A 16,770-nucleotide genomic window follows, 5' to 3' on the forward strand; every position below is an offset into this window, starting at 1 on the left:
CCCTTCCTTTTTATTTCCGGTGGAATAAATCTCTGTCCACACATGCAGTGCCCTCTCACTGCACTGATTAGCACTTAGCTGAGACCCATTTGTTGGTATGTATTTGTCAGTATCACATTACATGTCTTAATTTTAGAGGTAAATTTCAGACACACCCATTTTAGTTCAACTCTTTGCCACTTGAGAATTTTTGTGCTCAAACTCGGTTTCACAATCAGAGCAGTACAAAGACTTAAACCAGCTCCTGCAGTCAGCAGCTGTTTTTAAGGACCTCTTACAGTGAAGTTCTGTAGTTTAGTCCAGCAGTCCTTAACTTAGGGGTCCAGCCCTCCAAGGGGTCACAAAATAAATCTTCAGGGTTGTGATTTTATGAGCTCTTTATGTTTTTTTTTGTGCAAAAATCTTCATTTGTAAAGTATTTTGTGACTAAAACTGTCCAATAATTGTAGTAAAAATACATTTCCTTCTGAACTGTAGTGGAATATTAGTACAAAGTAGCATGAAAAGAAAAGTCCAAAGCTCAGCAGATAAATGACCAAACAACAGTTAAATGAATACAGCTTTAATAAACAAAGAACTCACCTTCATGTTTTTTTTTTTTTATGCCATCACCACAAATATGCTTGTTCGTATCATCTAAGAGAATAATGAATCCAACACATTCACAATGAAAAGTAAGTAAGTTCATTGAGCTTTGGTGTTGATGTAATGTAGGCACTGAGCAGTTACTACAGAATTAAAATCTAAAAATATATTTTAAAAAAACAAGTGTTTCCTTATCTGTTGTACAGCAGATTGAACTACAACAACATCAACATCAGGATGGTGTTTGAATTAAATTCCACAAGCTAATGTTTTACTCACATTATGTCATTAATAGTTGACTAAGTGCATTTATTTTTTATTTTAAATTTCTATTTCAGCATCTTTAAAATGCAAAAAATGAAAAGGCAGCAACAGTGAGATGCAGAGTGGGTGGAAGCCACCACGAATCCCTAGTTATCCTTGCAGCCCGTCTGATCTGTCGGCTTCATCCTGAACAGGTCGATCCCTTCGCTGATCAGCAGCTGTTTGGCGTACCGCACCGTCTCTGGAGGCAGGAAGCGTGACCGGCTGAGGATCCAGGCGTAGTCCACGTGGAACAAGCGCAGGATGTCCGTGCAAGAGTACACGACGGACAGGCTGGTGTAGTCAGTGGTCACGATCCAGTAGGGGCTGTAGGGAGTAACTGGGAGCAAAAGCCGGAAAGACGTAAGAGGGAGATGATCTGGATTATTTGACTGTACATCATAGTACTAAAGCAGAGTCTATGAATTCAGTTACAAAATAAATCCGTGTAACACAATATGGTCGGACTCATCATCGCAATCCCTCAAGTAATTGTGAGATATTCACCGCTTGGACCAAAGTGGACTGACCAGCATTGCCATCCCTGCAGCTACACTGCTAGCACGACTGGAAATATAACGACCGAGCACTGAGGCCTGCTGGACCGTCCATGACGGTCTCAACATCATTCCCTGTGGCTCACACTCTGAGGGGTCAGGCTTGAACCTGGACACCTCTGCGTCAGTGTCGTAATGCTGAAGTCGGCTGAAAAAGGACGTAAACATCTACTGATGCCTCGTTAGTCCAGAACAGATGATTCACAGACGGACAGACCGGCTCGTTGTCGTTGACGTTACAAATCCAGTGAGGCCCCTGCATCATGTGTCAGCTGATGCATCGTCATTCACAAAGTATTTGTCCTCAGATAAGCTAAGTGATGAGTGCAAAGTCTGCGAATGAAGCAGTTACGTCTCTACAGCTTTAGAAGGAACCACATCACGATTTTAATAATACGACTCGCTCAAAGATGCTTGACTTCCTCTAACAGTAAATCAACGCTTTCAAAGACGACAGAAGAGGAAGACGATGGCAAAGATGACAAAAAATAGGAAGAGCGTAAGGATGAAGAGTACTTACAATACGAGAAGCTGACCCCGAGTTTGGCAGGTTCTCTCAGGTCCTGAACCACTGCTGTCCCCTCCGCTACCCTCACCTTGTCTTTACTGAGAAAGAAACAATCACGTTTTTACTTTATCAAGCTCATATGAAGAATGCGCCAAAGCAGAGCTACATGCTAAATATTCAAGTGAGGAAGAGATAAGTGGAAAATGACCCGACCTCACCAGAAAACCAGGTGTAAAACCATGATATATACCTCCGAGTGGTTTCGGTGCCTTAATCAAAGCAAACTGTGACGGTTTCATGATGTTAGCCACCGACAGGGTTAATGAGTGAGCTTTAAAGGTGCTGGTAGGCGGAGTTTGTTACCTTCAAACAGAGCCATGCTAGCCGTTTCCCCTTACTTTACCCTGTTCTTTATGCTAAGCTAAGCTAACTGGCCCTAGCTTTGCATTTACTTTGCATCGTCAGTACTCACTAGAACTGAGAGTTCAGCACCCGGATGGTGCCGTCTCTCCTCACGGAGTAGTTGGCCTCGATGCACTTTCCTCTCTCGAAGGAAGCCGGGAGCTTCTCGATCTCATACCACCTGCCCAGGTACTGTGAACACACAGGCTCCGTCAGTTCTGCGCGGGTCAGGTGTGTTTGAATGAGCGTTTTTATGTGTGTTTACCTGCTGCAGGTTGAAGTTGGGCTGCACCACCGGAGTAGGACAGGGACCCCAGTGATAGGTCTGTGCCGACACCAGAGGGATCAGCAGGAGGACGAGGTAGACAGCAGCCATTGTTCCTTCAGAGAGGAGGGAAGGTTAAAGCAGCTAAAGAGGAGCTCACGTTCAGGAGCTGAGGAGCACCGCTGCTCAGAGGAGGAGGTGCTCAGAGCTTTTAGTGAGTAGAGGTGGCAATATCAGGATGTATTAATACTCCCAACAAGTAAAAGTCCTGCATTTAAAACAGCATTATATCATCAAAATATACTTAATGTACTGAAAGTAAAAGTACTCATTATGCAGAATGCTCCATTTCAGACTGTTGAATTATTAATGTCTTAATGTGTACATATTTTACTTTATATATTGCTGGGTAGATGAATTTCCCCTGAGGATCAATAAAGTTTTATTGATATAATATTGCAATTTATTTGCAGCCTCATCTGTGTTTGAGGCTACCAGCTCGAAGCTACATTAGCTGCTATTAGCACAAAACACATATCTTAAACTGAACTGTCAACGCTCAGGTTGCATTGTGGGAAATGTAGGCACCAGGTGTTGACAAGTGAGAAGAATGCATGGAATGAAAAAAGATATCTCTGGTTCTGCTGCATTGATTTGGTTTGCAGTCCTGAATCCAGTCCTGGTCCAACACCTTACTGAGACACACATGTTGGTTTTTACCTCTAAATTTGTCCCCATTCTGCACCTCTACGAGACAAACCAGCCAATAAAACAACCACAAATCTGTCTTTTTGCAGCTGTTATGTCCAAAATAAGAGACAAGCATAATGCAGTTCTGAATAAAGTTAGATGTAGGCCTGAATAGAGGAGAGAGTGAGTGTTTTATGCCAAAGCTTTAGATGAATTCTCCTGAAAAGTTCTAGAGAACAAAGCAGTCTAGAGAAGGTGTTGTCTTGACCTTTAACACTTGAAAGTATTCAGATTTTTATCTCCTGTTGTTCCTCACAGAGCCGTGAAACACTCGACTGAGAGTTCATGGTTTTCTGAAATAAGATCAGAGTGAGAAACACGCCAGAAAACGTCTCTCATTGGACAGCTGAGTATCAGATTGTCTTTTGTCTCTTCTCTTTTGTCTTTTTCGCATACATTCACATGCCGCCACACCTGTTCTTCTGGTTTCACGTAAGAGCTTCGTAACTGGCCAATAGGCTGCTTCGTTCAGCAGGTGAAACGACTTCATAACAATAACAAAACACTTATTATACATATATTTATCATATAAATTTAATAGTTTCTCATTGGATTTCAGTCTGAAGTTAAGGCTGCGGCTGTGAAATATCACAGAAAAACACTAATTTAGGACCACAGAGGATAAAAGTGAAACAAACTTCAGATAATTATCCGTTTCGAAGGAGCGTTCATTAAAAACTGTTCACGTCGGGATAATTCCGCCGCGCAGTGAACGTCTCTTACCTCAGGTGTGGAGGGCAGACGCTGCAGCTGCTGCCGATGACGATGCTGAAGAGGGTAAAGTGTCTCGAGCTCTCCCGACAGACCGCGCGTTCACCTTCACGTTACGTCACTCCGGCAGCACGAGGCTGCTCGTTAGGCGAAATTATCATCACGCGCACATTCCCACGATGTGACAATGCGGAGGCTGTGAGGAAGTATTTCACTCGTTCATCTCCTTTTTTTTTTTTTTTTAATCTTTATTTGCTTCATCATCATTACAGAGTTTCACCTGATTAAAGTTTTATCAGTTATGTTTTTTAACCCCAAAGTTACTAAATTTGGGATTTCATAAACTATTCGCTGAAATTCATGTTGATGTCTTTCTGTTGTTGATCTGATGGGTAAAACTTTTCCACTCCAGCGTTTTCCACTGTGTGTGGTCCCACTTTATTTTATTCTATTCTACTTTATCTTACTTCTATCGTTACTCTTTCATTCTGTACTTTTATTTGCTGGACTTTATGTAATAGTTTTAATTTAGTGTTTCTGTTGTAAAGTGGATATTAAGGATGTGATTTAAATGAAGTTTTTCTTTTTTTCTTGTAGTGCATTGCTGTACACCGGGCTTCTTCTTGACACCAGCAGATGGCGCCAAAGTAAGAAAAACATTTCTTTACATACAATAGTAACTTTAGATTATTGGTATGTTTATTTATGTTTTACTTTTTATACATAAGTCTGTGCTGAATGATGCCAGAGTGCTGCCAACTGATAATAAATACATAAATAAAAAGTCTTAATCTGTCACTGGGCAAACAGCCACTTAGAAATACTATTTCCAGTCATGTTTTCTGGGAATGTCATCTCCCAGCAGGATGAGCTAACTGCTGTAACTTCTCTGTAGATAATTCAAGTCAGTGTCAGAAGCAGCTTCCAGTGTAAATCTGTGCTCATTAAGCCTCAGCGCGCTCACACACACAGGCTTCAAATCAGACATTCATCTGCTCTCGCTTAGCTTCTTCCCTCTGATGTCGACCTCAGTTGACTTTTCTTCTCTTGGAGGTGCAAAATGCTGTCAGCAGACTGTGAACCAGATATAAAACCTGGTTCGAGTGCAGCCAGTTCAGCCTCACACACTGATTAGAAACCGCATCTCAGATCTCCTGGAAGGTAAACACACAGGTGTTTACTCAAAATGACTCCACGAGTCCCTTATTTTACGTTAGTTATGTTGGGAAAAGGTTATTCTATATAGCAGTAATTTGTTTATTTTTAAGAAATCAAACCCAAACTTGTCAAATGTATGATCCTTTATATAATTTACATTTACGCCACCTGGAATTCGGCATGATTTATTGCTCCAAAACCTTCAAAATAGACACAGATTGGATGGATTTTTGTTGTTTTTCAAAGGGATCGATCGATTAAAACATGTACTATACTACACTAAAATACTGTTTACATACAGCACATCACACTGCACTCATCTCTTTAGCTCATCTATTATTTCTAACATTTCGAGTAGACGCAACAGGCTCCTTTCACTAAATCAATCAATGTGACCTCCTCAGCAAACATAGAAAGCATAAACATAAATACGAAGGCAATTTGGCAAAGATCAAGACGTCTTTTATTCTTTCCAAATGTTTCGAGGGTATAAAACAAGGACACCAAACAGACACGAGGATCTAATAAAGATTATTTATTTCCAGTGTTTGTTGAGGGAGGGCAATGCACCCATGTTCTGCTGCACACAGGCGAGATGTTCACTGTCCAGAAAACATTGTCTCATGCAGTTTTAAAGTGTGTGTTTTTTTTGTTTTTTTCTTTACTCCCAGGTTTCAAGCGCCCATGCATTTTACTGCACATGAAAAATTCGGGGGGGGGAGGGGGGCAAGTAAAAGTATGATGAAAAGACATGATTTTGAATGCTCCGATGTCACCGTGAGTTTAACTAAAAACAGGAAAGACCACGAAACAAAAAACTCTGGAATGCCTGTGAGGTTATTCTCTCTCTAAAAACGCTTTTAAAATTTATTTTGTCTTGACAACTGTTGGTAAAAACAGTTTTTAAAAAAAGGGAAAAGAAAAGAGGCACTTTTTCGCACATATGTAAAAACTTACTTTTTGGACTATAACTGGACAAAGTTTGGAAATAAAAACTACTGTACCAAGCATTACATACTATAGTATCAGCATTTCATTACGGTTTCTTTTCAGTCTTTATTTGATAAAACTATAATAATCCTCCAGTCCCTCAAGCTAATATCTGGCTGTTGTGTCTGTGCTGTGAAAAACAAACTTCCCACAGCACTCAGCTCAGAACGCAGCCCTCAGTTACATCCACTTACTTCAAGTACAGGCAACAAAAAACACACATACATGTTTTGAAGATGACAATATTGTCACAAGCAACTAGTGTTAGTCCATAGGAGTAATACATTCTTCATACCGCTTATAACAGGAAGAACCGCACCGGTTCCTCCAGTCCAGTCCATGTCTGTCCCTTAAACGCCACACGCCGACAGCAGAGTCACATTCTCGCATGAAGCTGCGTTCAAGTCCGAGTTTTCTCCACGTCTCTTCCAGTATGGCCGACAAGTCAGTGGAATTACACATAAACATCTCTTCAGCATTATTCCAGTAACGATCACGTAAGCCTATACACAGTATGTACAGTAGATTACATAAAGTATACTTTGTAGAAAAAATATTGTGCAGTAACCTCAGCTAAAATACCCACATTCGCACATTCACGCATTCATTCTGTTTTTTTGTTTTTAATCCGTACAAACACCAGACGAAGCCTCTCTTGCTGTTTCACAGATACTGGTAGAACCGTGAGCGGACCACCTGCGCTCCAGACAGTTTGTGCGGGTGGGCGTCGGCCCCGAGGCTGCCTTTGTTTTTGCTTTGCAGCCCGCTACCGTTGACGTGCTCCCCCGGCGGCGGCTGTGCGCTCGGGGACGCAGACGGAGGAGGTCTTTCGGGAGTCCCGTCCTGGGCATCTGGGCGGTCGTCTTCGGGGACGGCTTTGGGAGCAACCTCGACGCTGGAATCGGAGCCTCTGCTCCGCTCTCTGGCGATCCAGTCCCGGATGGAGAAGTCCTGAGAGGAACATCTGGGCTTGAGGCGGTCCAGAGCCGAGAGCTCGGCCGCCTGGTCCACGCCGCCCTGCTCCCTCCAGTCGTTGATGACCGCCAGCTCTGCGAAGTCTCTCTGCCCGCCCATGGTGTGCCTCCGGCGGATGTTCTTCTTCTTCCCGCGGGCGTCTGGGGTTCGGTTCTTCTGGGTGAACATGTCATCGGCAGACGTGCGTAACCTGAATTTGAGCCGCTCGGTGATCTTAAGGTGCCAGGCCGGTTCGGGACGCTCCGACTCGCTGCGTGAGGACGAGCTGAGGCTGCTCGTGGACCGCCCTTTCTTCATCACCTCCAGGACTCGAGAGAGCCGTGTGGAAGACTCCGCTCTGCCCTCACTGCGCTCCCCGCTGCCAGCTACACCCTCCACCGATGATTCACTGTCCGTTTTCTGTCTCAGAGACCACCGTCTGGACAGGGTGTCACACTCAATCATCCTGTGCGACGGAAAAAGGCGCCGTGCTTCCAGTTTTGGTGTGGTGCTCCCCTCCGCCGCTCCACCTCCTCTTGGTTCGCTCTTTTCCAGAGTCTGCTCTGGGCAGGGTGTAGACTGGCTGCTGCCCCCGCCCGGGGCGAAAACAGGGAAGTCACTTTCGCTGTCCGTCTCCATGGGTCGTCCCTCGCTGATGAGCTCACTGCGTTCGTCGTCCGCCTCCTCGCCGCCCTGCAGCTCTGGACTGAGGGCGCTGGACTCCGCTCCTGTCAGGAATGTGATGGAGGAAGTGGTGGAGTAGTCTGAGGTGATGGAGCTCACCTCTGCACCGGCGGACGCCCCGGGACCTGCAACCAGTCCGACAAACGCTCCCGCGGGAAGATCAGCAGACGTCCCTGAAACCCACTTTTTCGGTCTCGACCGCGGCACCGACGCTCCGGAGCTCATGGTCCCGAGGTCTGAGGTGTTTTCATCCAGCTGGGACGGAGGATCCGACAGGGACGATTTCCCCTGAGGGGCTGCTTGGTAGCCAGAGATATTTGGGGACGGGGAGGGTGAGGGTTGTCTGGGTGGAGTCTTCTCCTTCAGGAATAAGGAGTTTCTATGCTCCCTCTTGGCTTTAGGCGTGAGCTCGACAGTTCTCCCGTTCTCCTTCCTCTCCTCTGCTCGTGCTGGCTGCTTTGCGTTGGGTTTCACGTTGGGGCTTGGACGAGCCTCGCTCTGCACCTCAGTCTGGAGGCCGTGGTGGTTCGGCTTCTGGCCAGGGATCTCCTTCTTGGGGAACACGGCATCCAGATCGTCGTCTGAGCTGCTAGGCTGCGGCTTCTCCTTTGACTTCTTTCTTTTGCGACTGGCTGCAGCAAAGATGGAGGAGACCAGGAGCTCTCGGCTGCACTGGTCCTTCCCTGAGCCCCAGGAACCCTGCAGACGATGGGGGAGGAAGAGAGAGCAGGAAGATACCAAAATGAGTATTTCTGATGCTAAGAAACACAAGGAGGGAACAAAAAGCCTTCGACCCTGCCTGGAAGCTTAAACCTGTACTCCACCTGCTCCCGTGATGCACCACAAAACCAGAAAAGTGGACAGAGAGAGGAACATTAACAGGCGTCATTGACAGGAGCACACTGTTGTTTCCATGCCGGCCTTAAAGCAGAAGCGGGAGAGACAGCAGCGCAGCGTGAACTGAAGCATCCCTGCACAAGCTCTGCATGACGGGAAGCAGCCACATCGCAGCAGCAGCGATGGAAAGCACCTGCGTCTGCTGACATCTCATAAGAAGCAACCGCGTGATCTATATCATGAAGCAGAAATCCCACGAAAAGAGGTTCTGGCTCACTGGATGTACAGTCAGCTTTGTCCGCTCGGACCTGACAGACGACTCACTGCTTGAACTTAAAGGGTCGGTTCACCCAAATCACAAAAAAAGCACATTTTCTTACTTAAGTCTGGTGGACTCGCTTATGCAGAGAGTTTTATTTGTGTATATTAAGTGTATCCATCATTTCATGTGAAGCTGTGGATTGTAGCTGCTTCCACTTTGGGCGATTAATTGATGGATTGAGATTTTTACCACGTTTATCTCCCGACTGTGTCATTCTGAGATGCTGCTGCTGGATTTCTTAAAGGTTCTATATGTGACATTCACTGCCTCTGGATGTTGTCTGATAGCACCAGCAGGCAAACAAACCAGTGTGTCAGCCACACCTCCATCCTAACTAGAAACAGCCGTTCTCTCAGTCCTCTCAAAGCCACCAGACTCCATTAACAAAAACTCTAATTTTAACTCACAGCTCGTCGGACAACACGCTTCATCCAACAATCACCACCATTAAATGTACTTGTTTTCTATTCCTTTGTATTGAGGTGGATGCAGAAAAGGTGCACACGTGAGGGAAAGACCCAAATACCACAAGAGGTGAGTAAGAAACGCTGTTTTTTGGTGAGTTGGGTGAAACAACATTTAAGCGTAGGTTGCTTTAAGTTTATCTGATGCTGGTTTTGGCTGCAGGTGGAGGCGAATCTCTCCCGCTCTTCACCTACCTCCACTCATCCTACACTACCACTGGCCTGAGAGCGTTAACGCTGGACACACACACTCACCTTTGATTTAGCTGAGTCACTAGTCGGTGAATCTGCGGGGAGGAGAGAGAAGAGAGGGAGAAGTTAGGTGATTTTACAACAACGCGGCGAGGAGGTGCAACGTGGGAAAATGAATCGGGGAGGAAAAAAAAGGAGGAGAGAACCGTGTTGATGAGAAGGAGAGTGGAAAACACCGAAGAGACGAGACTGATGAGGAGTGAGCACAGGCATGAGGCGACAGGCCATGCTTCACACAGCGACACACGAGCTCTACGTTACACTCAGATCCACGTCTACACGGCGGGCGGCGATCTGTCCGCGACTCTGAGGCGCAGCCGGACGTCCAGTCCGAGCCGGGAACGATCAGCGCTGATCTTTTCCCCGAGTTTCTTAGTGATACTGAGTGCAACTTCAGCGATGGACATGTGACAGCAGCAGAACAGCGAGGCAGATATGCGCCATGCAACACGAGGATGCTGATGTTGAGTTCAATGGGACATCCAGGTATGCAGACGTGGACCCTGTCGTGAGATCTGTCGACTAACACAAATCGATGAAGCTTGTTTTAACAATGCTTTTTTCTGTCGTGCCTAAGTTTGAAACTTTTCTTCTTGTGACAAAAGAAGCCACATTTCTCAGATGTGAAATGTGGAATAAACCAGTGGTTCCAAACATTTTTGGCTTTCAGAAACCTCATCTCTCATCCTGTCATCGCTGTCCTATGAAAACCATCTGCCTACTCTTCTCCAGCTGCTAAAAACAACATCACGTTTGTGACAATGCATTTTTCGGATCTCCCAGAAGGCTTTTAAAAGGTTTATTGAGGTTAAGATGAGGAGATTCTGCTTAACACTAAATCTTAAAACACTAAACACTTGGTTGTGTGTTTGGTTTTGTTGACAGCACCAAGTCCTTTCAATCAAAGAGCGACGTTCCCTTCTCAGATTGTTTTATTTGAATACTTTTAGAGGCATGAACGTAAAACTCTGCAGTATTTTATGAGAAAAAGATCACAGAGAGAACAAAAAAGAACATTACTGTCAAACATTTGCCACTTAAATGAAGATTTTCTATGATTTTTCAAAATGGCCTCTGTGTATTTGTGTGTTCACGTCGTCATCTCAATTTTTGATTGTCCATTGTTGCTCTGTGTCTGAAACAACATCAACAGCGGACTGCTGGTTAGTTTACATTTGGTTAGCGCTGCTGGGCTAGGCTAGACTCTACCACCACCTACTGGACAGCATGCTCGTTGGGGTGTTTGGACTCATTTTTGCATCTTCACACTGAGATATTTTGTAAAACAAAGGTCGAGTGGACAGAACTTTGTTTTAAACAAAGGTGAATACAACTTTTTTGAAAGAAAAATGTCTGCATTTGTGTTGTCAAGGCCTAAAAGTAAACATAAGTTCGTGTGGATGAAATATTTTTCCTTGTTTTCTACCCTGATTATTGTAATAAAACCCTTTTGATTCCTCTATTTGCCGCCAGGTTGGGAACCACTGATTTAAACACAAGCAGCCTGAAGAAAATAGCCTAAAATTGACAGAATTTTGATGCAGGTCAGGAAGAGTCTGATGGAAAATGAACTTCACATCTGTCGGTCGTCTGTGCTACAGACAGGTTTGACACTCAACCTTGTAAACATCTTGCTTTTGACGCTGCTTTTAGCTGAACGTGAGGTGACAACAGTGACACGGTGATGACAAAGACAGCTATGGAAGAAACCAAAAAATAAAGGAGAAGTGACGGGGGGGTCACAGAGGGGCTAGCTATATGAGAAGAGAGGACACTACATGAGAAAGAGAGTGTCAGCAAGGAAAACCTACAATCAGTCCTCACCTGCTCTGTAATCACATCTACTCTCATCATCCTTCGTCTCTGGCTAAAATTTGATTTGGTTTGTTTGTGTGACATAGCCAAGCCCCCCTATACACCCCTCACAATACAGATGATGGCACGATATGCAAGTGCACACTGACTGGTGACGTAGGAACCATACCATGCTATCTCTCCTGTTGGCAAGCTTGCGAGACAGTGAGGAGAGACAGCGGAGAGCCTTTCAGACAGTAGCACCGGCCTGCGTTAGGTAAATCTGATTGAAAACCTACAACACCGGACGCTGCACAGTACCGTGTAGCCGCTTCGCTTCCCCTTTTCCTCACGGTTCCTTTGCTTTTATGCTTTTGTTTCTCTTCTTGCGCTTAAAAGAACTGCGGGTTCCTGCAGACTAGGCAGCTACACTGGGGGCAACAATCCTCCTTCTTCCTACAGTTCCAGCTGTCCATCACGGACATTATAGAGTCCATCAGTGTCATCATGGTGTGATAGACTCCTCCCACTTGGCCTGTGTCAAGATCAGTATGTGTGAATGCTGGGAAAGCCTTTAGGACACCCGACAGAGCCTCACTAGAGACAGAGGAATCAGAGGTCGCCTTTCACTGTAAAAACATCTATTTCTGACGTGGGAACAGTATTAGTGCAACAGTAGGCAGGATACAGGATGGGGAGAAAACACAGCCCAGGTGTGGAGTTTAACAAAATGAGGTGTTAACGGGAGTTAGAAAAGGAAAAGGACATCTGAATCTGTTAAATATACCGAGGAGGAGGGGATAAATCTCTTAAAGCAAATGAAGAAGAAGCGTAACAATTTATTGCATCCGTTCAACTTCCAGAGATGCAAGTAAACTGTACACTGAAACCCACACAGGCGTTTGGACTCAAGGTTAGCCATAGACATTTCTATCTAGTGGCAACAGCCAAAGAAGCAAAGGGGAAGCTTGGCCTACAGGAAGAAGCAGCGTTATCATCAACATTCGTTCACGGGCCGGTCCCCCTTCGACCGCAGCACACAAAGGGTAGAGAAAGGTTAACCCACCAAAGAGCCGGCCTGCCAGAGCGTTACCTGATACTTCACCCTGCGACGTGCCCGTGCGGCCGATGTTGGTGAGCAGGTGGTCGATGTTGGGGACGGGCTGAGACTCCACGGCGCTCTCCTCCTGGGACACAGTCTGAAGGGAGCAAAGGGGGCACAGTTAGGACCAGGTTCACGGGGACGGTTCAGAGAAATCTGCATCCTAAAAACTACAACACTCCTCCTTTTACAGCTTTGAAAAAATCCTTTAACAATAAAAACCTCGACCCTATCCTGCCTTTTGTCGTCTTCAAGTATACTAAGTGTACTCAAGTAGTTCTTGAGTTGAGTTTTTCCAAACTCAAAGTGTTATATATGTTGGAAATATACTTAAATGTACTGTGTATCAGATCCTTGTAAATATATATAATACCTGTAAATAGTGTATTGCAAAGGACTTTTTGTATTTTTCGTAAGTACACTTTTACAAGTATTTGTAATTTAGTACACTTTGACTAAACTGTACTTACACTTAAGTACAATTTGAAATACATTTACAATAAAGTATAAGTCAAATACAATTAAATGCAGTATAAAAAGTAAAAGCATACTTCTAATGACTTTTCTGTACTTCAATTATATTTCTAATACACTGAAGTGTACTACTTTTTGACCTGGGGGCTAATCCTCCATTGCATTGCACTGAAATGCATTTTAAATTGTGTGTGTGAATTGTACTGTACTTTGCAAAATGACTTAAAAATTGTCGCTTATGGGGCCGAATAAAGCATGTTGAATTGAACTGAATGACAGAGGACAGAGCTGGAAGAAGCTAATTTAATGGCAGTGCTGCCTGTACCCACCACTGGATCCCCGTTTCCTTCTTCAGTGAAAAACCAGTCATACTAGAGGAAAGAAAAAAGCATTTAAAATGATGTTTTTGTTTTGTTTTACATGTGAAATTTGGTTTGATATCTCTGGTGCTTACATTTTGAATGAGGGTCTCCACTATCCTGTACTGGTCTGGCATGTGCGTCACCATGTGGGTCATGTTGTCCTCGGTGGTGCGCACCAACGTGGGACCAAACACGATGGCCAGGTTCCTCGGCTCCATCTGACAAACAGGAAAACAAGCTTTTATTGTACATTTGCAATTCTCTGATCAAAACTGGAAATTCAGACGTTTCTAAAGCTACAAACCTTATTCTTCTCTGAGTTTTCAGCCACAGTTTTGAGGTGAGCGGAGAGGAACTTCAGAGTCTCGTAATGATGATCCGGCAACTCGTGAAGCTGCAAGTAAACAGACTTTCATCAGGATACAGAGCTCCAATATGTGACGTGACCAGGTTGTACATAAGAAAATTCACTTAGAAAAAAGAAAATAAATGAATAACTTGCAAAAAAAAAGGGCTGAACTGAACTGTCAAAGCGACTCACCAGCCTCTTGAGCACTTTGAGTCTCTCCACTGGGTCCTCTGTTCTGTTGGCCTCGATAAAATCTGTGTACTTCTCTGCAGGAAGGAATGAGAAATCAGGCAAAGGCTGGAGGTAAAACACATTCAATGGTTTAACTGGGCTGTAGTTCTCCCTTTCCGCCACTAGATGGCAGGCACAGCCTGTGAAAAAGCAGCCTACCATTGGTGAACAACGGCTCGGGAAGTTTTCTGAAGAAGGACTTGAGCAAACTGCTGATCACGTTGAGGTCCCTCCATTTCTGTGAGAGATGAGATTAGGGTATGATGGGTAATTGCGTCCATTCAACATGCACGATGGCTCACGACAATGCATCACATCCACCCTCAAGGTGCTGTAGCTTTCACTGCTGCAATGTGAGACTTGAAGGAGAGTTTAATTAAAGCAACGGCGATCGATGAAGTGACTCACATCGTCCTGGATATCGATGTCGTTCATGCCCTTGTTATTGAGCTCCTCCTGCATGTTGGAGATGGCAGCGTTGTTTCCTGGGACTCTGTAGATGCCTGTGTACTCCAGCCCCCTCTCCTCCACCAGCTTACAACAGACCTCCACAATCAGAGGCACAAACTAGAGAGCAGAGAAAAGTGATTAACACAGATGCAAACAAGCAACCAGGATTTTCTAATTTTCCTCCACAAAATCATTCTTTTTGCTGTTTTATGACCAATGAAGTCCGTTCACACCTTGTTGTTCTGTGCAGGAGGACAGTCGTCCAGCCTCACTCCAAACGTCACTCCAGGAGACGGCTTCTTCTCGAAAGGTTTCCTCATCAGCCCGGGGATGCCCTTCCTCCACGTTCCTTTATCCTTCGGAGGGCTGGTGTCATCTGCACGCAGCATACATGAGAATGCATGAATACACACATCATGAGCTTAAAATATAATATGATTGGTTGGTTTTTCCTTGCAAAAGACAGAGGATTGTGAGGGTTGTTTCCGTTCCTACCTTTGTGCATGTTCTTCCTCTCCTGCTCAGGTTTGGGTGAGTGTGGACTTGTTGCTTTGGTCTCTCCTTTACCTCCCAGCAGCGTGTGTCTGATACTTAGCGACTGGCGTGAGGGTTTAGGCGACGCCTCCGTCTTGCTGCCTGTCGGACTGAGCGAGACGCGTAAAAACGCAAAGTGAGCTTTCCGGTCAGAGCCGACTTATCCAGCACTTTGTGTGAACCTCTCCCTCCTCTCCGTCCCCTCCCCCTTGCCCCCCTTTCCCTTACCTCATCAAGGTGTTGTACTCCTTGATCTTCCTGCTGATGAGGTCATGGCTGGTGAAGACCGCGTTCTAAAAAAAGAAAGAAAATGGAAGGAAGGAAGTGAAGGGGCACAATGGGACACAATAGGTGATGGTTAGGGCATCAGGTGCACCAGTTCCCTTAACGCCCCCTCCCCAACAGGCCATAATGGATCTTTATATAACTTGCTGCTATCGGGTGACACAGGTAAGGCCATTGGAATGTCATAGTATGGACAGAGGGGTTATGTCCTAAAAAGAGGGGAAAGATGGGCTTAAATTTCTAATGAGAGGGGACTCACCTCCTTCAAGACAACATACATATATTTATTAAATAATCAATAATGCTAACCTTTTCATAAATCTCTCATTTTAACCCAGTGAGACTCACCTGTTCATGATGAGGTGAGCATTCATGTGATATTATAATTTGCTGGGCTGCAACTAACAATTATTTTACTATCAAATAATCTGCAAATTACTTTCACGACTCGTCAGAAAATTATGAAAAACGCTGAGCAGAATTTCACAAAGCCCATGTTGACTCATTCCAGTCCGAAGCCCAGAGCCCATATAGATATATATGTCATACAAGACAACCAGCAAATATTCACATTTGAAAAGCTGATCGATCGCCAAAGCTCAAATCATTCACATAATCAGGCATCCTGTTCTGCAGGTTTTATTCACAAAAAATACAGATCACAAATTTATCAAACAAATCTGCAGCGTCAGTCGCAGGATGAGGGGACCTGAGGCGGCAAGAGGGAAACGTCATAAAGCGAAATGCTAAAGCAAAGTCGGACGCGACTTCAATGGGAGGAGGTAGAGGGGACGGGAGGCACTGTAGGACAGCAGGGTAATCGTACAGCAGGTGATGTTACGCCGTCAGGTGTTGTAACAGAGGACACTCACCTGGACAGCGACCTGCATTAAGACGATGAGGCTGGTGAGAACTGTCTAAGCTAACATATGCCAATAAATCCCAAAATACAAAGCGATGCTGCCAAACCACTCAGTAAACACATATCTGTCTGCATGAGGCTTAATAACTGATCACTGCCTCAACAGTCTGAATGCATGACTCTCACCTCCTCATCCAGGTTGCTGTTCTCCTGTATGACTCTGATCCAGGCCAGCATGTCCTCTCGGTCCTCGGCCTGGAACAGGTACTCACAGTCCGAGGTGGTCAGCCGCAGCACGTTCTTACGCTTTGTGTCGCTGTACGAGATGTCGATGAGACAGGCCTTGATGCTGATCGGCAGGGGCTCGTCCACTGCTTGGCAGTTGGCGTGAGCGTGCCCCTCCTTTTTGTCTTTATACAGGCAGAGGTAGTGGCCTCTCAGCACGGCGTACATCTGTTTCCACGGGCGCATACCCCCGCCGACACGCTGCGGAAATAGGTCATGAGAAAGAGACGCGTTTTACGAAGCTAAATGGAGGGAATTAAACTGTAATCTTTCTGTAAATGTTCCTATTGTTGGCTTCAC

General features: G+C 45.1%; 2 protein-coding genes across 6 annotated transcripts in view; both read right to left on the reverse strand.

Moving 5' to 3' along the window:
• Positions 1-585: 585 nt before the first annotated feature.
• Positions 586-2,744, reverse strand: apodb (apolipoprotein Db). The gene is made up of 4 exons (XM_076761644.1): positions 2,621-2,744; positions 2,426-2,547; positions 1,966-2,051; positions 586-1,228 (listed from the first exon to the last, which is right to left on the reverse strand). Exons 1-4 carry the CDS (start codon positions 2,729-2,731, stop codon positions 996-998), a joined length of 552 nt encoding a protein of 183 aa, XP_076617759.1. The 5' UTR covers positions 2,732-2,744; the 3' UTR covers positions 586-995.
• A 3,015-nt stretch (positions 2,745-5,759) lies between these two features.
• The window catches only part of arhgap21a (Rho GTPase activating protein 21a), a 77,986-nt gene continuing 66,975 nt past the window's right edge, over positions 5,760-16,770 (reverse strand). For all 5 annotated transcript variants that reach the window (XM_076761398.1, XM_076761397.1, XM_076761399.1 and 2 more), the window contains 13 exons: positions 16,372-16,671; positions 15,267-15,331; positions 15,000-15,148; positions 14,738-14,880; positions 14,463-14,621; positions 14,214-14,292; positions 14,016-14,089; positions 13,779-13,868; positions 13,567-13,692; positions 13,442-13,483; positions 12,630-12,735; positions 9,746-9,777; positions 5,760-8,566 (listed from right to left, as the gene is read on the reverse strand). In XM_076761398.1, the coding sequence (XP_076617513.1) occupies positions 6,893-8,566; positions 9,746-9,777; positions 12,630-12,735; positions 13,442-13,483; positions 13,567-13,692; positions 13,779-13,868; positions 14,016-14,089; positions 14,214-14,292; positions 14,463-14,621; positions 14,738-14,880; positions 15,000-15,148; positions 15,267-15,331; positions 16,372-16,671 (3,039 nt within the window). In that variant the 3' untranslated portion in view covers positions 5,760-6,892. The remainder of the gene's footprint in view (positions 8,567-9,745; positions 9,778-12,629; positions 12,736-13,441; positions 13,484-13,566; positions 13,693-13,778; positions 13,869-14,015; positions 14,090-14,213; positions 14,293-14,462; positions 14,622-14,737; positions 14,881-14,999; positions 15,149-15,266; positions 15,332-16,371; positions 16,672-16,770) is intronic.

Source organism: Chaetodon auriga, chromosome 21, assembly GCF_051107435.1.
Source record: "Chaetodon auriga isolate fChaAug3 chromosome 21, fChaAug3.hap1, whole genome shotgun sequence".
Lineage (NCBI taxonomy): Eukaryota > Metazoa > Chordata > Actinopteri > Chaetodontiformes > Chaetodontidae > Chaetodon > Chaetodon auriga.